Genomic DNA, 26,279 nt, shown 5'->3' with positions numbered 1-26,279 from the left:
AAATGTTGCCACTTGCAACAACATGGACGGAACTAGAGTGTATTATGCTAAGTGAAATAAGTCAGTCAGAGAAAGACAGACACCATGATTTCACTCGTGGAATTTAAGAAACAAAAAAGATGAACATAGGGGAAAGGAAGGAAAAATAAGATAAAAAGAGAGAGGGAGGCAAACCATTAGAGACTCTTAAATACAGAGAAGAAACTGAGGGTTGCTGGAGGGGTGTTGAGTGGGGGGATAGGCTAAATAGGTGATGGGCATGAAGGAGGGCACTTGTTGGGATGAGCACTGGGTGTTATACCTAAGTGATGAATCACTTAATTCCACTCCTGAAATCATTATTACAATATATGTTAACTAGCTTGGATTTAAGTAAAATTTAAAAATTAAAAAATAAAATGTAGAAAAATACTGAAAAAGACTGCTGTGGATTAAAATCAGAAAATATATTGCTACGGGAATGTGTGTAAAATGGAGATTTCCTTTATTCTTCACAATTCGGGGAATGTATAACACAGCCTGACATTACTTGCAAGTCAAAAAATGGTACTTATCATTGAAATTACTCTATCACAGTATAAGTTTCACACCAAAGTTCTATTTTACCTTGTAGTTTTAGGTTGAAATATTTTTAAGTCTGCAGCATACACTAATTCCAAAGCCATTTAGAGTTAAATAAGAGTAGTTGAGCACAGTTCTTCCAACCATTTAAAAATGTAAATACCATTTTTAATTCAAGGACTATACAAAAGGCAAGCTATATTTGGCCTCTAGGCCATACTTTATGGATGCCTGCTCTATAAAGTCTTATATTCCCAGTAAATAAGTGCCTGGTTCCCCCAAACTTGCAAACAGTAAATATTCCTTTTCATAATTTAATTCCAATGTAGTTAACATATACTATTAGTTTCAGGTGTACAATATAGTGATTCATTAATTGTATATATTACAGGTGCACATCGTGACAAGTGTACTCTTAATCCCCTTCATATCTTTCACCCATCCCCCCCACACACACCTCCCCTCTGGTAACCATCAGTTTGTTTTCTATAGTTAAGTGTCTGTTTCTTGGTTTGTCTCTTTTTTTCTTTGTTCATTTGTTTTGTTTCTTAAATTCCAAATGTAAGTGAAATCATAGGATATTTCTCTTTCTCTTATTTCACTTACCATTACACTCTATAGTTCCATTCATGTCATTGTAAATGGCAAGATTTCATTGTTTTTTGCCATTGAATAATATTCTGTTATATATATGTACCACATCTTTATCTGTTTATCAGTTGATAGACACTTGGGCTCCTTCCATATCTTAGCTATTGTAAATAATGCTGCAATAAACATAGAGGTGTATGTATCCCTTTGAATTAGTGTTTTTTGCATTCTTTGGGTAAATACCCAGTAGTGTGTCTGTGAGATCATAGGGTAGGTATATTTTTACCTTTTTGAGGAAACTCCATACTGTTTTCCACAGTGGTTCCATTAGTTTGCATTCCCACCAACAGTGCAAGAGGGTTCCTTTTTCTCCACATCTTCACCAAAACATGTTTCTTATGTTGTTGATTTTAGCCATTCTGACAGGTGTAAGGTCATTGTGGTTTTGATATGCATTTCCCTGATGATGATTGGTGTTGAGCATCTTTTCCTGTGTCTGTTGGCCATCTGGATGTCTTTTTTGGAGAAATGTCTGTTTATATGTTCTGCCCAATTTTAAAGTGGATTATTTGTGTTTTCTGGTGTTGAGTTGCAAAAGTTCTTTATATATTTTGGACACTAACCTGTATCAGATATGTTATTGTAAATATCTTCTCCCATTCAGTAGGTTGTCTTCTAGTTTTGTTGATTGTTTCCTTTTCTGTGCAAAAGCTTTTTATTTTGATGTAGTCCCAATGGTTCATTTTTGCCTTTCTCTTGCCTCAGGAGACATACCTAGAAAAATGTTGTTATTGCCCATGTCTGAGAAATCACTGCCTGTGCTCTCTTCTAGGATTGTGTGTGTGTGTGTGTGTGTGTGTTTTGAGGTCTCACATTTCAGGTTTTTAATACCTTTAACTTTATTTTAGTGTATCCAGTTTCATTCTGTTGCATGTAGCAGTCCAGTTTTCCGAGCACCACTTATTGAAGAGACTGTCTTTTTCTAATTGCATATTCTTGCTTCCTTTGTTGAAGACCATATAAACTTGGGTTTATTTCTGGGCTCTCTAGTCTATGCACCTATGTGTCTGTCTTTGTGCCGGTACCATATTGTTTTGATTCCTACAGCTTTGTAATATATCTTCAAATCTGGGATTGTAATACCTCCAGTTTTGTTCTTTGACAGTTTTGCTTTGACAATTCAGGGTTATCTTTTGTGGTTCCATACCAATTTTAGGATTATTTGTTCTAGTTCTGTGAAAGATGATGTTGGTATTTTTGTCAGGATTGTAAAAAATCTGTAGACCGCTTTGAGTAGTATGGATATTTTAACAATATTGGTTCTTCCACTCCATGAGCATAAAATCTTTCCATTTGTTTGTGCCGTCTTCAATTTCTTTCATCAGTGTTTTGTACTTTTAAGAGTACGCGTCTTTCACTTGCTTGGTTAAGTTTATCTTTAGGTATTCTTTTTGCTGCAATTGTAAATAGGATTTTTTTTCTTAATTTCTTCTTCAGCTACTACATTATTAGTGTATAAAAATGTATTAGATTTTGCTTTATCAAATGAATTATCAAAATGTGTATTGATTTTGTGTCCTGTGACACAAAATTCATTCATTTATCATGAATTTTCATGATATTAATTCATATAAATGAATTACTGAATTCATTTATCATTTCTAGTACTTTTTTTTGGTAGAGTCTTTAAGGTTTTCTATGTATAGTATCATGTTATCTGCAAATAGTGTCAGTTTTACTTCTTCCTTACCAATTTGGATGCCTTTTATTCCTTTTTGTTCTCTGACTGCTGCAGCAAGGACTTCCAGTGCTATTAAATAAAAGTGGTGAGGGTCGACTTGTTCCTGATTTTAGGGGAAAAGCTCTTAGTTTTTCCACCATTGAATATGATGCTAGCTGTGGGTTTTTCCATATATGACCTTTATTATGTTCCCCCAAACCTACTTTGTTGAGGAGTTTTATCATGAATGGATGTTATACTTTGTCAAATGCTTTTTCTGCATCCATTGGTTATGTAGTTTGTATCCTCTCTTGTTGATGTGATGTATCACACTGATTGATTTGCAAATATTGAACCACAATTGCAGTCCAGGAATAAATCTCATTTGATTAAAGTGAATGATTTTTTAATGTATTGTTGGATTCAGTTTGGTGATATTTTGTTGAGGATTTTTGCATCCGTGTATCAGAGATACTGGCCTATAGTTCTCTTTTTTTTTTTTTTTTTTTTTTTTGTAGTGTCTTTTTCTGGTTTTGGTATCAGGGTAATGGCAGTCTCATAAATGAATTTGGAAGCTTTCCTTCCTCTTCTCTTTTTGGAATAGTTTGAGAATATGTATTAACTTTTCTTTAAATATTTGGTAGAATTCACCTGCTAGGTGTCTGGTCCTGGACTTCTTTTTGCTGGGTGTCCTCTGATTACTGATTCTATTTCATTACTGGTAATTAGTATTTTCAAATTTTCTGTTTCTTCCTGATTCAATTCAATTTCTAGGAATCTATCCATTTCTTCTAGATTGTCCAACTTGTTGGCATATAATTTTTCATAATCTCTTATAATTCTGTTTCTTTGGTGTTCGTTATTTCTCTTCTTTCATTTATGATTTTATTTATTTGAGTTCTCTCTCTCTTTTTGATGAGTCTGGCCAAAGGGTTATCAATTTTTTAAAAATCTTTTCAGAGAACCAGCTCCTGGTTTCATTGATCCTTTTTTTTGTTTTTTTTTAGTTTCTATTTCATTGATTTCTGCTCTCATCTTTATTATTTCCTTCCTTCTCCTGGTTTGCAGTTTTGTTTGTTCTTTTTATGGCTCTGTTAGGTGTAAGTTTAGGTTGTTTATTTGAGATTTTTCTTGCTTCTTGATTAAGCCTGTATTGCTATAAACTCCCCTTTTAGAACAGCTTTTGCTTCATCCCAAAGATTTTGGAACATTGTATTTTCATTTCATTTGTCTCCCTGTGATTTTTGATCTCCTCTTTGATATTTTTGTTGACCCATTCATTGTTCAATAGCATTAAATAATCCAATAAATAGCATGTTATTTAACCTCCATATATTTGTGTTCTTTCAGATGTTTTTCTTGTGTTTGATTTCTAGTTTCATAGCATTGTGGTCAGAAAAGATGCATCGTATGACTGATCTTTTTGAGATTGTTTAGACTTGTTTTGTGGCCTAACATACTCCATTCTGAACATTGTTCCATCTGCGCTTGAAATGAGTGTGTATTCTTGTATTATAGGATGGAATGTTCTGGGTAGATCTCTTAGATCTCTCTGGTCCAATGTGTCGTTGAAAGCCACTGTTTCCTTGTTGATTTTTTGTGTGGATGATCTATCCATTGATGTAAGTGGGTTGTTAAAGTCCTCTATTATTATTGTATTACTATTGATCACTTTCCTTGTTTGTTATTAGCTGCTTTATGTATTTGGGGCTGCGATGTTGGGTGTATAAATATTTGCAATTATTTTATCTTCTTTTTGGATTATTCCTTTTATGATTATATAGTCCTTTTTCCTTTATTACAGTCTTTGGTCTAAAGCCCACTTTGCCTTGTATAAATATTGCTACCCCAGCTTTCTTTTCACATCCTTTTGCATAAGTGCTTTTCTATCCTTGCACTTCCAATCTGCATGTGTCTTTAGGTCTGAAATGAGTCCCTTCTGTGTAGCATATAATGAGCCTTGCCTTTTTTATCCATTCCATCAACTCATGTCTTTTGATTGAAGCATTTAGTCCATTTACATTCAAAGTAATTATTGATAAGTATGCATTTTGTTACTTGTCTTATGGTTGTTTTTGTAGTTCTCTGTTCCTTTGTTCTCTTGCTCTCTTCCGTCACAGTTTGCTGGCTTTCTTAGTGATACGCTTGGACTCCTGTCTACTTATTTTGTGCATATTTATTACCAGTGTTTGATTTGTGGTTACCATTAGGTTTATATATAACATCTTATGTATATAGCAGTCTATCTTCAGTTGATAGTCCCTTAAGTTTGAACCCGTTCTAAAAGCACTAAATTTTTTATCTTTTTCCAGCCCCATTTTATGAATATCATTTCCTACTTTACACCTTTTTATTCTGTGAGGCTCTTGACCAATTTTTATAGATACATTTAATTTTACTGATTTTTTGCTTCCTACTTTTCTTACTCTTGCTTATGGTCTTTCCATTCAGAGTCCCTTTAACATTTATCGTAGGACTGGTTTAGTAGTGACGAATTCCTTTAATTTTTGTTTGGGAAATTCTCTCCTATTTTTTTAAAAAATTTTTAATGTTTATTTATTTTTGAGAGAGAGCGATAACGTGAGCAGAGGAGTGGCAGAGACAGAGGGAGACACAGAATCTGAAGCAGGCTCCAGGCTCTGAGCTATCAGCACAGAGCCCAGCGCGGAACTCGAATTCACAAACCGCGAGATCATGACCTCAGTCAAAGTCAGACACTTAACCGACTGAACCACTCAGGCACCCCAAATTCTCTCCTTCTGAGTGATTATTATGTTGGATAGAGTATTCTTGGCTGCAGGTTTTTTTCTTAGAACTCTGAATATATCATCCCTTCTGACCTACAAAGTTTCTGCTGAAGAATTCAGTCATATAGAATTTCCTTCATATGTAACTGTTTTCTTTTGCTGCTTTTAAAATTTCTTTTTTGCTGCTTTTTTGCCATTTTAATTACTATGTGTCTTGGTGTGGACCTCTTTGGGTTAATTTTGTTGAGGGATCTCTGTGCCTCTGCATCTGGATTTCTGTTTCCTTTCCCAGATTTGTGGAGTTTCTTGCTATTATTTCTTCAAATAAATTTTCTGCCTCCTTTTCTTTCTTCTCAGGGATCACTATAATGCAAATGTTATTATGTTTGATGGTGTTCCTGACAGGTTCCCTTAGTCTGTTTTCTTTCTTTTTTTAATTTTATTTATTTATTTTGAGAAGCAGAGAGAGACAGAGACAGAGAACGTGTATGTGAGTGGAGGAGGGCAGAGAGAGAGGGAGAGAGAGAGAATCCCAAGCTGTCAGCCTGGAGCCTGGTAGCACCTGGCTAGATTTGTGGCACAGCTTTGGATGGGCTCCTGCCAAGGGCATACTGGAGAAGGAAATTCTGCAGTAGAGTATGGGGGCGGGGCACATGGTGCCAGCATGGTCCTTGCCATCTGCTGAGGGAGAGGACCTGCAGCCACCTGGGAAAACTTGCCAAGACTGGCAGGGTTGGGGGTGAGGGGTGCAAATCTGCAGAAGTGCACTGGGGCAGGGTGCACTGTTAGTAAGCTAGGTGGAATGTGTTGGTGCTGTGCTGGCTTCTGAAGGGTGTCCATGTATTTAGTCTCGGGAGCAGGGGAGAGAAATGGTGCCCAGCAGCTCTTTTGTTCTTGGAGAAGTTTCCCAAAGATCCCTGCCCCTCCAGCACATGCTCTGAGATTAGTAAATGAATCTATTTCCCTGTATACCTCAGGCATTTTTCAAACTGCTGCTTCTATGCTGTTATCTCAGTGGGTCTGTTTGTAGAGCAGGAACTCAGTTCCCTTTTGTCCTCCCTACTCTCCCAGAACTAAGCCCACAGATTTTTTAAAGTTCTAGGTGTTAAGCCCCACTGACTTTCAAGTTAGGCCCCGTTAGTTTTCAAAAGCAAATGTTATGGAGATTTGTCTTCTCAGCATGAGTCCCCTGTGCCTGGGGTGCCTGGTGTGGAGATCTGCTCCACTCTCCTCTCAATGCCTGCAGCATCCCTCCCTCCTATGGATAGTCCCTTGGGTTCCTTTGGCTCCTGACAACATCTCCACCTTTCCTGCCCTCTTTGATGTGGCTTCTTCTCTGCATTTACCTGTGGAGAGTCTGTTCTGTTAGTCTTTGGGTCTGACATTTTCTGGGCTATTGATACTGATGTGGGTGTTACCCAGTTGTATCCATGGGCGAGGTGAGTTTATGATTTTCCTACTCTGCCATCACCTCCAGAAGATGGTTCTGGTTACTCTACAACCAGTAAATATTCTTAACTTTTAAAAATGTAAACAATTTGAAATTATATCTTTTCTACTTACATTTATTTGAATATTAATAAAGTGAAGCATCTTTTCATGATTATAGGCCATTTATATTTCTTCATTATTAACTGTTCATATTCTTTTTACACTTTTATTGCAATAAAATTTCCATTCCAGCCGTCTTTTTGCACATCAAAAAAAAAAGTTCAAAATCCTTTTTAGTGGCTATATCTACTTTAGTATTATTTTATACTGTTTTCTCCCACACATCCAAGACTCCTTCCATATTCAAAGACATTTCATTGCCTAACAGAACTGTGTTTTTGAAGTTTCTCTACATATATGTACCAGATATTAACTGGTACATTTTCTGTTTTCCCTCCTAGCATAACTCTTATTTGTCCTTCAAGACTCAGATCAAGGATCAGTGCATCCTCTTGACTCCACAGCAAATATCTGTGGAAATACCTGTTATAAAACCTATCACATGTTATATAACTAACTGTTGTTCACAATGGTCTGTCTCCCTACTGGGCTCACAGCTTCCAGAGACATGAAATTGTAATTGATCTCTGTATTCTAGAATAGTGCCTGACACTTAGTAGGCACTGATTATCTGCTGACTGCCTGAGTTCAAGATAATTATTATATTAGTAATGTTAACAAAGTTGTATGTGTCAGACACATAAATGTCGGGAATTTTTGTAGTAGTATTTCTTATAAAATGTTTAGCATTTTATATGATGTACAACAGAATTTTGTAGAAGCCATCTCCAATATTAAAATCTCACCAAAGAACATAGCAATAAAAGTTTTCATTTCCTGATAAAACTGAGTATGTCAAACATTTGGTTTAAAACCTTACCTTTTTCCCTGGAAACTTAAAACAATTTATTTAAATAACTGCTATTAGGTATAGTTATAATCTACAATTCAAGAAAATTTGCTTATACTGGGAAAGAAAACTGAGAGAATTAAAACGCAAAAAAATATTTATCAGCCATGTCTGTTTTGTAATCTGAACAGTAAGCTCTTTTGTTCAAAGTCTTCTTTGTAAGTTGACCAAGATTCATTTGGATTAATCCTTTATTTTGCTTTATTTCCAAAGGACATCCATTACTTTGCACTAGATAAGGGTGAATTGGCACTGGCTGAAGTGGCAAGAAAAAGAGCTAGTGACATTGATGCAGAATCAATAACCTCTGGAGTTGGTAAGAATTAATGCTGTTTTTTTTTAAATGCTTTTTGTTTCAATCAATACTTGTTCAGTATCATTTATATTTATGTTTGTAGGTTATGGTTGGTTAATTTGAATTACTTTCTTTGTAAAGAAAGAAACTTTAAAAAAGAATTAAGCCTGGGTAAATAGTACAATATAGATATATAAGTTGGAACTGTGTTGACATAAAAATTAATAATCACTGATTAATCATCACTTGGCAAAAAGTCAGAAGTACACTGTTCTTCTCATAAGATTTTTGAGGAAGAGTTTATTACCATCAGTGCTGTTATTAATATTAGCCAATACAGAAAGTTCTATAATCCTTTATTTGTACACATAAACATGTCAGATATATTTTGAGATATCAAAAGAATTGTCCTATACAAAGTATTTCACATGGGATTTTAGGTTTAATGGATGACTTGTTTTAATTTAGAAGCCACTAAAGTCATTTTACAGTATAGTCTTCCAAAGAAGACAAATCAGAAGCCTAAACTTAATCTAAAGGTCCATTCAAAACTTTTAATACAGAAAAATGATAGTTTTTAAAATTATTCTAATGCCAACATAAGCTTCCTTTCCGACACTCAGTAATGTGTCTCAATGTGGAAGTATTGACCTGTGGACATCCCAATTCCTATTCTTCCTGGTATTTACTATTCCTAGATTAGGCAAAGGACCCTGAGAATTGTAACATAGTTCATTTCTTTGTGGAATTCCTATGAAACAAGTAAGTTTTAATATATCTCCACTTTGTAAATTGCTTCAAATTATTACAACAAGACTCTCCATTGATTGATCATCTTTGTTTTTATAATGCTGTTTGCAGCTAAAAGGAGTAATTCTATTGCTTCTAACAGTGGAGGCCACTTTTGCATTTTAGAGATATTTAAAGTTACTAAGCCTGAAAAGGAATGTGAAAAAAATTATCCAAAATTTCAGAAAAAAAAAAAAAAAAAGGAACTCCACTAGTCACCAAAATGCTTCCTATGCTCTCTGTATTCTTTGATTAGACTGCTGTGGCCAGCTGAAACTTCTTAGCCAAAGAGCTTGGTTGATGTTGTTCCCTTTTTGAGCCCTGCCTCATTTCTAGCAAATATCTCTTCATTGAAACCCTGTTCCTCCCCACTTCTCAGCCTTTTTTTCAGGCCTCACCTTTTGACCTCTATTACTCTCCCTTGACAAAGATACCATTCAGTAACAATAGTTAACTATCAAGAGGTGAACTTCTCAGATTGTTCTGCTCCACTTTTATTCTAGAAAACTGGGGTGACTCCCACTCACAATTCCTTTTGGAATTAGGAAAGCATCTCTAATTTCTTTATTGTAGTTTTTGTCTAATTTTTCCATACAGCCCACATCATGCTGGGGAAAGCTAATTTTCTCTCAGATTCCTTCAATTTAATTCAACTATGCTCCCTCAAACTTTTCTGAAAGCAGAAAATAATTAAGTTTTTGGCTTGCAAAAGTGTTCTTTGATGCAAGCAAGGGGGTAAATTATGTAAAATATCAAGAATATTTAAGTATAAGTAGTTCAGTCTACATGGAAGAGTCTGTAAAAAATTATCACATGTAGTAGCTGTCAACATAAGTAAAAGAGTTGCCAAAGGAGAAGTTGAATAATAATCTCAACAATTTGAAAATTTTTTATTTAAATATTTTATTCCAGTATAACATGCATACAGAAAAGCACACAAATCATAAATATAGGACTCAATGAATTTTCACAAGGTAAACATCCTGGGGTACCTGGGTGGCTCAGGTCATGATCTTGCAGTTCCTGGGTTTGAGCTCTGTGTCAGGCTCTGTGCTGACAGCTCAGAGCCTAGAGCCTGCTTCGAATTCTGTGTCTCCCCCTCTCTCTATGCCTCCACCACTCATACTCTGTCTCTTTCTCTCTCAAAAATAAATAAACATTAAAAAAAAAACCCAACAAAGTAAACACATCCTTGTGACCATTATCCAGACCAAGTTTCTTGTGTCTATAGTTTCTTTAAAAATAACTAGGTTAGGGGCGCCTGGGTGGCTCAGTCAGTTGAGCATCCGACTTCAGCTTAGGTCATGATCTCGCAGCTTGTGAGTTTGAGCCCCACGTCGGGCTCTGTCTGTGCTGACAGCTCAGAGCCTGGAGCCTGCTTCTGATTCTGTGTCTCCCTGTCTCTCTGCCCCTCCCCCACTCATACTCTGTCTCTCTCTCCTTCAAAAATGAATAAACATTAAAAAAAATAAAAATAAATAACTAGGTTAGAATAATCAATATGTGAAAGATGCATATCTTTTTTTCAAAAAATATATATATGTATGTGTGTGTATATATATATATATACATACATACATATGTTTGTGTGTATATATATATATATATATATATGTTTTTATTTAAATTCCAGTTGACATACAGTGTAATATTAGTTTTAGATGTACACTATAGTGATTCAACACTTCCATACATCACCCAGTGCTCATCACAGCAAGGGCACTCTTTAATCCCCATCACCTGTTTAACCCATCCTTCCACCCATCTCTCTGGTAACCATCAGTTCTCTATATTTAAGAGCTGGTTTCTTGGTTTGCCTCTCTCTTTTTTTTCCCTTTTGCTTGTTTGTTTTATTTCTTAAATTCTACATATGAGTGAAATCATATGCTATTTGTCTTTTTCTGACTGATTTATTTTGCTTAGCATAATACTGTAGCTCTATCCACGTCTTTGCAAATGGCAAGTTTTCATTCTTTTTTGTGGCTGAGTAATATTCCGTTTTATATGTATATAACACCATACAACACTATTACAGTACCACTGACTATATTCTCTATATTGTACCTTTCATCCCATGACTTATTCAATCTGTAACTGGAAGCCTGTACCTCCCACTGCCCCTTTAGTCCTCCCCCATCACACCCCCTCTGGCAACCCTAAGTTTCTTTTCAATAATTATGGGCCTGTTTCTGCTTTTTGTTTGTTTTTTAGGTTGCATATATGAGTGAAATCATATGGTATTTATCTTCCTATGTCTGGCTTATTTTGCTAAGCATAATATCCTCTAGGTCCATCCATGCTGTCTCAAATGGCAAGATCTCACTCTTTTTTATGGCTAATATTCCATTGTGTGTGTGTATGCCACATTATCTTTGTCCATTCATCTACCAATGCACACTGTGTTATTTCCCTATCTTGACTACTGTAAATAATGCTGCAATACACGGTACATATATTTTTTCAGATTAGTGTTTTCATTTTCTTTGGGTAAATACCAAGTCGTGGAATTACTGGATTGTATGGTATTTTTAATTTTTTGAGAAACATCCATAGTTTTCCACAGTGGCTACAACAATTTACAATCTCACCAAGAGTGCATGAAGGTTCCTTTATCTCTACATCCTTGCCAACATGTATTTCGTGTTATTTTGATTCAAGCCATTCTGACAAGTATATGGTGATATCTCATTGTGGTTTTGATTGCATATTCCTCCTGACTAGTAATGTTCAGGTCCATTTTATGTACCTGTTGGCCATCTGTTTGTCTTCTTTTTTTAATTTTTTTTTTTCAACGTTTATTTATTTTTGGGACAGAGAGAGACAGAGCATGAACGGGGGAGGGGCAGAGAGAGAGGGAGACACAGAATCGGAAACAGGCTCCAGGCTCTGAGCCATCAGCCCAGAGCCTGACGCGGGGCTCGAACTCACGGACCGCGAGATCGTGACCTGGCTGAAGTCGGACGCTTAACCGACTGCGCCACCCAGGCGCCCCTCTGTTTGTCTTCTTTAGAAAAATGTCTATTCATGTAGGTACTCTTCCCACTTTTTAACTGGATTGATTCATGGGGTTTTTTTTTTGGTGGTGGGTTGTATACTTTCTTAATATATTTTGACTATTAATTTCTTATTAGATGGATCATTGCAAATATCTAATCTCATTCAGTAGGTTGCTTTTTGTTTTGTGGATGATTTCCTTTGCTGTGCAGTAGCTTTTTATTTTGGTGTAGTCCGAACAGTCTGTTTTTGCTTTTGTTTCCCTTGCCTGAGGAGACAGGTCAAGAAAGATATTGCTAAGGCTGACAGTCAAAGAAATGACTACCAGTGTTTTCTTCTAAGAGTTTTATGGTTTTAGGTTTAACATTTAGGTCTTTAATCCAGTTTAAGCTTATTTTTTTTTTTGGTATGGTATAAGGAGTCCAGTTTCATTCTGTTGCATATAGCTGTCCTGTTTTCCTAGCACCGTTTGTTGAAGAGACTGTCTTTTCTCCATTGTATATTGTTGCCTCTTTTGTTGGAGATTAATTGACCATATATGTGTGAGTTTATTTCTAGACTGTCTATTCTGTGTCATGGATTGTATATCTCTTTTTATGTCAGTACTATACTGTTTTGATTCTTACAGCTTTGTAGTAGATCTTGAAATCTGGGATTGTGATACTTCTAGCTTTGTTCTTTCCCAAGATTGCTTTGGCTACTTGGGACCTTTTGTGGCTCCCTACCAATTGTGGATTATTTGTTCTAGTTCTGTGCAAAAAAGCTGTTGATATTGATAGGGATTACATTGAATCTGTAGATTGCTTTGGGTATCAGGGACATTGAACAATATTGGTTCTTCCAATCCATGAGCATGGAGTATCTCCATTGTTTGTGTCACCTTCAGTTTCATTCAATGTTTTATAGTTTTCACAGTACAGATCTTTTATCTCCTTGCTTAAGTTTCTTTACAGGTACAGTATTTTTTTTAGTGTCATTTTTTTTTAAATATCACTTTCTGCTACTTATTAGTATATAGAAATGGATCTGATTTCTGTGTACGAACTTTATGTCCTGCAACTTTACTGAATTCATTTATCATTTCTAGTAGTTTTTTTGGTGGAGTCTTTAGGGTTTTGTAGTATCATCTGTAAATGGCAACATTTTACCTTCTTCCTTACCAATTTGGATACCTTTTCTTTTTCTTGTCTGACTGCTCTATGACCAGTACTGTGTTCAATAAAGTGGAGAGAGTGGACATCCTAGTCTCATTTGTGATCTTAGAGGAAAAGTTTTTCCTTTCACCATTATGATGTTAGCTGTGGGTTTTCATATATGGTGCTTATTATGTTGTGGTATATTCCCTGTAAGCCCACAGTGTTGAGAGTTTTTATAAGAAACATGTTGACTTTTGTCAAATTCTTTTTTTTACATCTATTGAGATGACCATATGATTTTTATCCTTCATTTTAGATTTTCTGATGCTTCCTTATTGAGTTCAGAAGACTGTATGTTTCTAGGGATTTATCCATTTCTTCTAGGTTGTCCAATTTGTTGGCATATAATTTTTCATTGTAGTCTTTTAATAGCCTTTTGTATTTCTGTAGTATTTTGTTACATCTCATCTTTCATTTCTCAATTTATTTATTTGGATCCTCTCTTTTTCTTTTCCTGATGATTGTGGCTAAAAGTTTATCAATTTTGTTGCTCTTTTCAAAGAACCAGCTCTGGGTTTCATTGATCTTTTCTATTTTCTTTTCTTTTTTTTTAAGTCTCTACTTCATATATTTCTGATCTGATCTCTATTATTTCCTTCCTTCTACTCATTTTAGGTTTTGTTCTTCTTTTTCTAGTTCCTTCTAGTTGTAAGTTACCCTGAGATTTTTCTCATTTCTTGATGTCTCTCAGTATCAGTATAAATTTCCCTCTTAAAACTGTTTTCATTGCATCTCAGTGGTTTTGAGCCATTGTGTTTTCATTTTCACATTTATTTCCATGTATTTATTTCCTCTTTAATTTTTTTTATTAACCAGTTGTTTGGAACATGTGTTGTTCAGCTTCCACATGTTGGTGTTTTTCCAGTTTTTTTCCAGATTGATTTCTAGTTTCATACTGTTGTGGTCAGAAGAGATGCATATATCAACCTTCCATATATTTATTGAGATTTATTTTGTGGCCTAAATTGTAATCTATCAGAAAATGTTCTGGGATAGATTACACTTGAAAAGAATGTGTATTCTGTTGGTTTTGAGTGGAATGTTCTGTATATATCTGTTAAGTCCATATAGGCTAATTTGTTTTCTATTTTTTTTTAATCTTTACTTATTTTTAAGAGAGAGAGAGAGAGCGTGAGTGGGGGAGAAACAGAGTGGGAGACACAGAATCTGAAGCAAGGTCCAGGCTCTGAGCTGTCAGCACAGAGCCCGATGTGGAGCTTGAACCCACAAACCACGAGTTCATGACCTTAGTCAAAGTTGGACACCACCCAGGTACCCCTGGTCTAATTTGTTTTTTAAAGACACCTTTTTTTTTTCTTTTTTTTCTTTTACAAGTTTTTAAGTTCCAACTAGTTAACATTACAGTACAATATTAGTTTCAGATGTAGAATTGAGTGATTCATCACTTACATACAACACCCAGTGCTTATCACAACTGCCCTCCTTAATACCCATTGCCTGTTTAACCTCCCAACTCCCCTCCAGTAACCATCGGTTTTTTTCTCTGTTAAGACTCTGTTTCTTGGTTTGCCTCTTTCCCCTCTACCCATGTTCATTTGTTTTGTTTATTAAATTCCACATATGAGTGAAATTGTGCTATTTGTCTTTTCTGACTTATTTCACTTAGCATAATACTCTCTAGCTCCATACACATCGTTGCAATTGGCAAGATTTCATTATTTTTTTTTTTTTGGCTGAATAATATTTTATTGTATTTACATACATCACCTCTTATTTATCCATTCATTAGACATTTGGGTTCTTTCCCTAATTTGAGTATTGTTATAATGCTGCTATAAACATCGGGTTACATGGACCCCTTCAAATTAGTATTTTTGTATCCTCTGGGTAAATACTTAGTAGTGAAATTGCTGGATTGTAGGGTAGTTCTATTTAACTTCTTGAGGAACCTCCATACTGTTTTCCAGAGTGGCTGCACCAGTTTGCATTCCCACCAAAAAAGACACTGTTTTCTTATCAATATTCTGTGTGTATGTTCTATCCTTGGATGTGAGATATTAAATTTTCTTATATTGTGTATTACTGTCATCATCTCCCATTATGCCCATTAAATGTTTCCTTTATGTAGTTAGGTCCTCCAATGTTGGATGTATAGATATATGCTCTGGCTAGATTGATCCCTTTATCATTATAAACTACCCTGCTTTGTTTCATGATGCAATCTTTTTTTGAAGACTATTTTGTCTGATATAAGTATTGCTACCCTAGCTTTTTTTTTTTCTTCTCCCATTTACATGGTATATGTTTTTCCATCTTTGTATTTTCAGTCCATATGTGTATTTCAGTCTCAAGTGGGTCTCTTTTAGGCAGCCTCTGAGCCCTGCTGTTTGTTGTTGTTGTTTAATCCATTCCACAAGCCTGTGTCTTTTGATTTGAGCATTTAGACCATTTGCATTTATAGTAATTATTGATAGGTATGTACTTACTGCCATTTTGTTAATAATTTTCTGGTTGTTTTTGTAGTTCTTCTTTATTTCTCTCTTCCTCTTCTTTCCTTTTGTGATTGATAGCTCTCTTTAGTGTAATGCTTGTCATTCTTTGTTTCTTGAGTCTTTAATATAGTTATGAGTTTGTGGTTACCATGAGGCTCACCCTATGCATATGGCAGTCTATATTAAGTTCATGGTAACTTAAGTTCAAACACATTCTCAAAGCACTATTTTATTGCCCCCTTCCATGTTTTAAGTATATGTTATTAGATATTAAAAATTTTTAATTCATATTCTTTCTTCTAATTATGGCCTTTTATTTGCCACTTAAAGAAGTCTATTTAACATTTCCTGTAAGGCTGGTTTAGTGGTCATGAACTTTTTAAAACTTTTGTTTGTCTGGAATATTCTCCCCAATTCTGAATGATACCGTGTTGGATAGAGTATTGTCGGTTTCAGGTTTTTCCCTTCCAGCACTTTGAATATATGATGCCACTTCCTTCTGACCTGCAAAGTTTCTGCTGAAAAATCAGCTGTTAGCCTTGTGGAGTCCATTGTATATAATGGTTTCCTTTTCTCTTGCTTCCTTTAAAATTCTCTAATCTTTGACATTTTAAATGTTATATGTTGTGGCGTGGACCTCCTTGGGTTCATGTTGTTTGGAAAGGTCTGTGCTTTCTGAACCTGGATGTCAGTTTCCTTCTCCAGGTTAGAGAAGTTTTCATCTATTTCTTCAAATAAGGTTTCTACCCCTTTCTTGGTCTCTGTTCTCCTTCTGGGACCCCTATACTGTGAATCTTTGTTCACTTGATATTATCTAAGAGATCCCTTAACCTATTCTCATTTACTAAAATTCTTTTATTCTTTATGCTATTCAGATTGGGTGCTTTCCATTCCTCTGTCTTCCAGATCACTGAACCATTCTTCTGCATCCACAAAACCATTGATTCCCTCCAGCATATTTTTCATTTCAGTTATTGTATTCAGCTCTGATTGGTTCTTTCTCATATTTTCTATCTCTTGTTGCAGATCTCACTCAGTTCTTCCATGCTGGTCTTCAGTAGAGTGAACATCTTTATGATCATTACTTTAAGTTCTTTATTGAGCTTATTGCTTGCTGCTTATAGTTTTTTTCTGAAGTTTTTGTCTTGGTCTTTCATTTGGGGCATATTTTTCTGTCTCCTCATTTTTGCTGACTTTCTGTAACTGTTTCTGTGTATTATGCTGAACAGCTGCTTCTTTTAAACTTAAAGAAATGGTCTTGTGTATGGTTGTACTCTGGGTAGGCTGTGTGTGCCTGGTAACTTTGGTTCACCAAAGGAATTCTGGTTTTAAGTATTTATTAAATGTAACTGACATATTAGTTTCAGATGTACAACAGTTATTCTACAATTACATACATTATGGAATGATAAGCATGGTAAGTGTAGTTACTCTGTCATCATGCAAACTTATTACAATATTAGTCACTATATTTCCTATATGCTTTTCATCCCTGTAACTTCTTTTACAACTGGAAGTTTGTAGTTCTTAATCTCCTTCACTTATTTTGATTGTCTCCCAATTTCTTGTGGCAACTACCAATTTCTTGTCAGTTTCTTTTGTTTGTTCAGTAGGTTTGTTTTTTAGATTCCACATAAAAGTGAAATTATGTGGTATTTGTCTTTCTCTGTCTGACTTCACTTAGCATAATACCCTCTACGTACATTCATGTTTTCTCAAATGGCAAGTTATCATTCTTTTTTGGGGTTGTTATATTCCTGCGTGTATGTGTGTGTGTATACACACACACACACACACACACACATACACACAGTATATTTATCCATTCATCTATTGATGAACACCTGAATTTCTTCCATATCTTGGTTATTGTAAAAATGCTGCAAAAAAACAGAGGCCTGTTACTCTTTTAGAGTTACTGTTTTTACTTTCTTCATTTAAATACTCAGGTATGTAATTACTGGGTTGTATGCTATTTCCATTTTTAATTTTTTGATGAACCTTCATAGTGTTTCTCATAGTGGCTACACCAATTTACATCCCCACTTTACATGACTGTTCTCTTATCCACATCCTAACAAATACTTTTGTCTTTTTGATACTAGCCATTCTGTTTTGAAGTGATATGTCATTGTGGTTTTGCTTTTCATTCCCCTTGTGATTAGTGATGGTGGGCATCTTTTCATGTGTCTGTTGTTCATCGGTATGTCTTCTTTGGAAAAATGTCTATTCTCAGGTCCTTTACCCATGTTTAATCAGATTATTTGATTTTTTGGGGGGGGGTGGGTCATATGAGTTCTCTATATATTTTGGGTGTTAACCCTTTACTAGATAAATCATTTACAAATAACTTCTCCTATTCAGTAGGTTTTCTTATATTTGTTGATGGTTTCCTACCCTGTGCAAAAGCTTTTTAGTTGGATGTCATCCCAGTTTTTTATTTTTGCTTTTGTGAGAAAAAATATTTTGAAAAACACTTCTAGGGCTGATGTCAAAGACCTTACTAGCTAGGTTTTCTTTGGGAAGCTTTATGGTTTCAGGTGTCACATTTAGGTCTTTCATCCATTTTGAGTTCATTTTTGTGTATGATGGGATAAACTGGCCCAGTTTCCTAGCAACATTTACTGAAGAGATTGTCTTTTCCTCATTATATATTCCTGCCTCTGTTGCCAAAGATTATTTGACCATATAAGTGAGAGTTTATTTCTGGACTCTCCATTCTGTTCCATGGATCCATGTGTCTGTTTTTTGTGCCAATGCCATACTGTTTTGATTACTGTAGCTCTACAGTAATTTGAAATATGGGATTGTGATACTTCTAGCTTTGATCTTCCTCAAGATTGCTTTGGCTACTTGGGGTCTTTTGTGGTTCTGTACATATTTTAAGATTATTCTAGTTCTGTGAAAAATAATAGTATTTTGATGAGGATTTCACTGGGTATTATGGACATTTTAACAGTACTGGTTCTTCCAATCCATGAATATGGTATATTTTTCCATTAATTTGTGTCATCTTTAATTTCTTTTGTCAGTGTTTTGTAATTTTCAGAATTCAGGTCTTTCACATCTTTGGTTAAGTTTACTTGTAGGTATTTTATTCTTTTTGCTGAAATTGTAAATGAGATTGCTTTCTTTTAATTTTAGAGAGAGAGAGAGTGGGGGAGAGGGGAAGAGGCAGAGAGACAGAATCTTAACCAGGCTCTACACTCAGTGCAGAGCCCAACACGGGGCTTGATCCCACAACCCTGGGATCATGAACTGAACCAAAATCAAGAGTTGGATGCTTGGGGCACCTGGGTGGCTCAGTAAGTTAAGCTTCCAACTTTGGCTTAGGCCATGATCTCATGGTCTGTGAGTTCAAGCCCCATGTTGGGCTCTGTCCTGACAGCTCAGACCCTGGACTCTGCTTCAGATTCTGCGTCTCCCTCTCTCTCTGTGCCTCCCCTGCTTGTGTTCTGTGTCTCTCAAAAATAAACATTAAAAAAGTTTTGTTTTTGTTTTTTTTTTTAAAAAGGTGTCAGATGCTTAACTGATTGAGCCACCCAGGTGCCCCTGGGATTGTTTTCTTAATTTCTCTGACAGCTCTTTATTAGTGTATAGAAATACAGTAGATTTCTGTATATTGATTTTGTAGCCCTGGACTTTCCTACATTCACTCATTCTAATACATTTTGGTGGAGATTTTAGGATTTTCTATATAGTATCAGCTGTAAATACTGAGTTTTACTTCTTCCTTACCAATTCAGGTATCTTTTATTTCTCTCTTGTCTAATTGCTGTGGCTACAAATTCCAGGCCTATGTTGAATAAAGGGAAAATGGATATCCTGGTCCTGCTCCTGATAATAGAGGTAAAGCTTTCAGCATTTCACTATTGAGTATGAGTGAGTTAGCTGTGGGTTTTTCATTTATGGGCTTTGTTTTGTTGAGGTTGTTTTTCTATACCCACTTTAAGAGTTTTTACCATGAGTGGATGTTGTATTCTGTCAGATGCTTTTTCTGCATCTTTTGGGATGATATGATTTTTTGTCTTTCATTTTGTTAATCTGGTTTATCACATTGGTTGATTTATGATAGTTGAACCACTCATGCATCCCTGGAATAAATACTACTTGATAATGCAAATGATCCTTTTAATGTTTTCAAATTTAGCTTGCTAATATTGGTTGAAGATGTTTGCATCGATGTTCATCAAGGAGTCAGTCTGAAATTTTCTTTTTGTTTGTAGTGTCTTTAGTTTTGGTATTAGAGTGATGCTGGCCTTATATGATGAATTTAGCAGTTTTCCTTCCTCTCCTATGTTTTGGAAAAGTTCAAGGAGAGTAAATATTAATTCTTCTTTATTTGGTATAATTCACTGTGAAGCTATCTGGTTCCAGACTTTTGTTTGTTGGGAGTTTTTTCTTTACTGATTCATTTCCATCACTAGTAATCAATCTCAGATTTACTGTTTGTTCCTGTGTGAGTTTTGGAAGATTATATGTTTCTAGGAATTTATCTATTTCTCCTAGGTTGTCCAATTTGGTAGCATATAATTTTTCATAACATGCTCTTAAAATCCTTTATCTTGGTTTCAGTTGTTACAGCTCCTCCTTCATTTCTGATTTGAGTCCTCTTTTGTTCTTGATGAATCTGGCTAAAGGTATTTTGTTGATCTTTTCAAATAATCATTTCCTGGTTTCATTGATGTTTCCTATTGTTTTTTTAGTGTGTATTTCACTTACTCCTTCTCTAATTTTTATTATTTCCTTCTTTCTACTAGCTTTAGACTTTGTTCTTTTTCTAACTCTTTTAGGGGTAAGGTTAGGTTGTCTGAAATTTTTGTTTCTTGTGGTAGGTCCATATCCATATGTAGTTCCCCCTCTTAGAACAGCTTTTGCTTCATCCCAAAGATTTTGAACTGTGGTGTTTTCATTTTCATTTGTTTCCATGCATTTTTTTTTTCATTTCCTTTTTTGTTGTTGACCAATTGTTTGTTTTGTAGCATGTTGTTTAACCTCCACATATTTGTGTTTTTTCCAGTTTTTTTTTTTTTGATTGATTTCTAGTTTCACAGTGTTGTGGTCAGAAAAGATGCATATAATATCAATCTTCTCTTTATTGAGACTTGTTTTGTGGCCTAACTTGTGATCTATCCTGGAAAATGTTCCACGTGCCCTTAAAAAGCATATATATTCTGTTGTTGGATGGAATATTCTGTCTCTCTATTAGGTCCACCTGGTCTAATGTGTCATTCAATGTTTCCTTGTTGATTTTCAGTCTGGGTGATCTATCCTTTACGTGGGGTATTAAAGTCCCTTATATTATTGTATTAGTGTCAATATTTTCCATTTTATTTGTTAATATTCCCTTTATGTACTCCAATGTTGAATGCGTAGATATGTACAATTGTTATATCCTCTTGTTGGATTGATCCCTTTATCATTTGAAGTGTCCTCCTTTGTCTTTTGCTGAAGTTTTATAAGAGTCTAATTTTTCTGATGTAAGTATTGCTACTTTGTTTCTGCTTCCATTTGCATGGTACAGGTTTTCTATCCCTTCACTTTCAGTCTGTGTCATTAGGTTTAAAGTGAGTGTCTTTAGGCAGCACATAGATAGGTCTTATGTTTGTTTTTTTTAAGTCTGTTTAGTCACCCTTTGTCTTTTGATTGGAGTGTTCAGTCCATTTACACTTAGAGGAATTACTATTAGGAATGTACTCATTGCCATTTTGTTATTTGCCTTCTGGTTGTTTTTGTAGTTCTCTGTTTCTTCTTGTTCTCTTCTGATTCCATGGCTTTCTTTAGTGTTACTCTAGGTTTTACTTTTGGGTATTACAGGTTTATGATATATGGTTACCATTAAGTTCATATTTAACATTATGTATATAGCAGCCTACATTGAGTTGATGTTCGTGTAAGTCCAAACACATTCTAAAGCACTAAATTTTTACTCCCCACTGCATTTTTTATTTATTTTGAGAGAGAGCTGTGCAAGTGGGGACAGGGCGGGGAGAAAGAATCCCAAGTGGGCTCTGTGCTGAGAGCTTGCAGGGTGTGATGCCACAAACCATGAGATCATGACCTGAGCCAAAACTATGAGTTGGACATTTAACCGATTAAGCCACCCAGGTGCCCCGTATTTTACATTTTGTGTGTGTATGTCCCTTGACTGGTTTTTGTAGATATAACTGATGTTACCGCTTTTGTGTTTTAACTTCCATCCTGGTTTTATAGTGGTTCTACTACTTTTACTACGTGTTTACTTTTACCCATGAATTTCTTTCTTTTACAACTTTATTTCTAGGTATGTCCTTTCTTTCCACTCAAAGAATTCCCTTTAACATTTCTTGTAAGTCTGATTTTCTGTGTTTGTTTTTGTGTATTGGCAAATCAGATACATTTTCCTGGTCTTGAAAGTAGTAGTCTTGTGTAGAAGAGGTCCTGTGGTGCTTTATCCAGTGCAATCCCACTGGTCACCACACCGAGGCACTCCAGGGAGGTCTGCTCTGTGGGGCCTCATGCACCCTACTGTTGTGACTGAGCCGTGTTTGCCTTCAGACCAGTCTGACCTCTGTGCTGTTGGGACACATATCTGAGGCCACTGTGGGCTTGTAGGTAGGTAGGGTCAGCAGTCAGGCTCGCTGTCTGTAATTAGCTACTGCACAGCTGCAAGCACACAGACTGGCAGGACTTGCTTTCTGCGTGGCCAACTGAGAGGCTTTTGTTGGTAGGCAAGGTGAGGAGTCAGACTGGATATCTGCAGTTAGCCTCTGTGCTACAGTTGCAGGTGCACCAAGCAGCAGGACTTTCTCCCTACACAGTCAGCTGAAAGGATCGGCTGTTAGAACTGCTGGCACCCTGGTGTGTGGGGTTATCTTACTCTCTCACAGGGCAGGTGTCACTTTGCAGTAACACTGGTCCCTGCTGGGGCTACTTGCAGGGTGTGGCAGGGCAGGAGCCACTTTGGAGGGATTCCTGTTGAGGCTGGCAGGTCCCATGTGGAATACGAGGGAGGGCACATGGTGCTAGCAAGGTAGGTGGAGAGGGTTATCACTGGTTCCCACAAGTGTCCACCTATCTGGGGGAGGGGGAAGAGAAATGACACCTGCCAGTATTTTCACTCCTGGAGAAATATTCTGAAGAGTCTTCCCTTTCAGTGTATGTTGTGAGATTAGTAAGTAAATCTTTGTGTATACTTCAGGCACTTTTCAAACTGCTGCTCTTGTGCTTTGTCTCTGGCCAACTTACTATGCTCACTCTTTAAGGGTGGAGACTCAGTTTCCTGTTATCCTTCAGCTTTCCCAGAGTTAAGCCCACTGATTTTTAAAGCACCCAGAGTTAAGCTGCCCTGATTTTTAAAAGCTCCCAAAGTTAAGCCTCACTGGTTTTCAAAGCCAGATGTTAAGGGGACTTGTCTTCCCAGTGCTTCATTGCCTGGTGTGGGGTCTGATCCTCTTGCTTGTCCCTGCTTTTGGTGTTCCTTCTGTTTGTGTTTAGTCTTGCTGGGAGTTTGGTTCCAACAGTGTCTCTGCCCCTCCTACTCTTTGAGTGTGGTTTCCTCTCTACCATTAACCGTGGAACGTCTGTCCTGCCAATCTGCAGGTTGTTTTCAGAGTTAGTTGCTCAAATGTAGCTGTTATCTCAGTGTCCAAGGGATGAGGTGAGCTCATGATCCTCCTACCCCACCAGCTTCTTTCAACCTCAGCCTTACAGGTATTTTAAGCAAAATTGCACTAACCTAATATTGATATCTTTACAGTATTGAATATTGCAGCCACGATATTTGTCAATGATACCTGGTAATTTCTTAGTTGTCTTGAACTTCTTTTGTTATATTTATTCCTATAACCTTATTTTATGTTATGTTTTTTAGTTGATTTTCACTTTCAATGAGATAACATTGTAGAAGTTGAAGGTGTATATGCTTCTGATACACATAAACTGCAATAAGATTACCATTTCTTTTTTTGTGATGAGACTTCTCTTTTAGCATTTTTAAATATAATACTGTTAACCATAATCACAATGCTGTGCATTAGATTCCCCAGAATATACTTATAAGTGGAATTTTGTACTCTTTGATCAAGATTAATTCTCCTTCCCTCACCCCTTGGCTACTACCACTCTAGTTCTGTAAATTAAGGTTTTTTAAGATTCCACATATAAGTGGTACAGTATTTGTCTTCCTCTGTCTGCTGAGCTATTTCACTTAACAACATAATGCTTTCAAGGTTCATCCATGTAGTTGCAAATGGCAGGATTTCCTTCTCATGGCTCAATTTATACATATATATCAGCTTCTATATATGTATATATACACACGCACATATACATACATAACACATCTGTTTTATCCACTCATCCACTGATGGACAGTTGGGTTGTTTGCCTGTCTTGGTTACTGTAGTGCTGTAATAAACATGGGAGTGAAGATATCTTTTCCATTTCCTTTGTATATATACCAAAAAGCATGATTGCCGGATGATAGCGTAGTTCAGTTTTCAGTATTGAATGTCCGTATGGTTTTCCACAGTACCTGCACTGACTTACACCAGGTTTCCCTTTTCTCCACATCATCACCAACACTTATTATCTCTTCTCTTTTTGATGATAGCCATTTTAACAGGTGTGAAGTGATATCTCATTGTGGTTTTGATTTGCATTTCCCTGATGATTAATGATGTTGAGCACACTTTCATGACCTTGTTGGCCATTTGTAGGTCTGCTTCTGCCAATATTTTATTCAGATTGGTGGTTTTTGTTGTTGTTGTTAAGTTGTATGATGAATTCTTTGTATATTTATTTTGGATATTAACCCCTTACCAGATACATGGTTTGTAAATAATTGGCTTTTCATTTTTGGACTATTTCTTTTGTTGTGCAGAAGCTCTTTACACTTTGACCTAGTTCAACTTATTTTTGCTTTTGTTGCTTATACTGTGGGTGTCATTTCAAAAAAAAAAAAAAATCACTGCCAGGATCCAAGAAGCTTTACCCTGTGTTTTCATCTGGGAGTTTTGGTCATAAGGCTACCCCGATGGATACGAAGTCTAGGAAGCATCTTCAGTGTGTATGTGAAACACATGCACCCAGTAAAACACCTGTGACTATAAAAGTAATAGCCACTTGAGGGGACAGCTAGCACTTATGTGTTATAATGAGATTTGTTTAACAGTATTTAGAAGAAGAAAACAGCAAAATGGAAACCATCTTCCTCTATATGATCCACATATTCACAGAAATGGAAATAATTTTAAAACCCTGTTCAAAGGCAATTTGCAGCTGCACTTAATGTACCTGGCTACATATCTGCATATACAGAAATTCTTCCAAATGTATTATCTTTACAAATACACATCTCATATATGGTCTTTCATATCTCTGCTATAAAAAGGCTATAGTTTATAAATTGCCATCTCCTTTTAAAATATATTTTAAACATATGATATAAAGCTTATTTGTGCTTAATGGAGAACTTTAGAGAATGCAATATTAAATATGTAGTATAAAAATGATAAAGAATACTCATTATCACCCAGAGAAAACTGATATTACTCTATTTCTTCTTTTTACTAAGCACAAATTCAAATCATTTATCTTCCTTTTTGTTACCCAATGGTATCTTGTGACTGTGTTCCTATATCATTAAAAATCATTTCAAATTTTAAATTTCTTTTTTTTGAGAGAGAGAGAGAGACCGAGCACAGTGGGGGAGGGTCAGGGAGAGAGAGAGGGAGACACAGAATCCAAAGCAGGCTCCAGGTTCTGAGATGTCAACACAGAGCCTGATGCGGGGCTTGAATTCATAAACTGCAAATTCATGACCTGAGCCACCCAGGCCCCTCAAAAGCCTGATTTTAATAAGTTATCTTCTTCTTAAATGTCTTTCTTACTTTACTATAAAATCATAGTACCACTATAAAAACTGTATAAAAATAAAACTTTGCTCTTATACTTAAAATATCTCATTTATATAAAAAGCCTCTAAAACTAAGCTACAAAAGAAGTTTTAAATTCTACAATTTAAAATTGGATTTAACTGTTTACCTACACTGCTTGAGAGGCCACATTTATTACTTGTTTGACTTATGAGATACATTCATGCCAACCTACTTTGGGCTCCAATTCACCTATCTTCTCTTTATTGTGTCATGATGTCAGGTTTGATCTGTACCTTCCTACCTCAAGGCATCTTTGCCTAAAGCCATAATCCTAAACCCTTCATAATTATAAGCACATCAAAGACTAACTGCTTTGCTTAGCTGCAGAGTTCTATACAAGACTGTTACTTGTACAACTTAAAAGAGATTTATATAGTTTTCAGTGAAGTTCCTTAGAATACATGTGTACCCAACCTTTGTTGCTTTCTTTGTGGCAAGTCGCAAATGCTGTCAGTTGCAAAATGCGACATATTAAATAATACAAATTCTTAATTACCTTAAGTATAGATTTTCTCTAAATTAGGTGTTTATTTTCAGGTCAGACCTTTCCATCATTTAAACAGTTGACATTTTTGAATACTATTCAACTATATTATGAAAAAAGATGTCATC

At 35.8% G+C, this 26,279-nt stretch overlaps 1 protein-coding gene across 5 annotated transcripts in view; it reads left to right on the top strand.

Moving 5' to 3' along the window:
• The window catches only part of LOC123580849 (WD repeat containing planar cell polarity effector), a 387,009-nt gene that overhangs the window by 233,015 nt on the left and 127,715 nt on the right, over positions 1-26,279 (top strand). For 3 of the 5 annotated variants that reach the window (XM_045446220.1, XM_045446221.1, XM_045446223.1), the window contains one exon: positions 8,234-8,336. In XM_045446220.1, coding sequence (XP_045302176.1) covers positions 8,234-8,336 — 103 coding nt within the window. Of the gene's footprint in view, positions 1-8,233; positions 8,337-19,493; positions 19,674-26,279 lie in introns of those variants that run through there. The other 2 variants (XR_006703493.1, XM_045446222.1) reach the window with 2 other exon arrangements.

The sequence above is a fragment of the Leopardus geoffroyi genome, chromosome A3, assembly GCF_018350155.1.
Source record: "Leopardus geoffroyi isolate Oge1 chromosome A3, O.geoffroyi_Oge1_pat1.0, whole genome shotgun sequence".
In the NCBI taxonomy this organism is placed as follows: Eukaryota; Metazoa; Chordata; class Mammalia; order Carnivora; family Felidae; genus Leopardus; species Leopardus geoffroyi.
The sequence above is the reverse complement of the archived record's forward strand: the minus strand, read 5'-3'. Positions and strand labels throughout refer to the sequence as shown.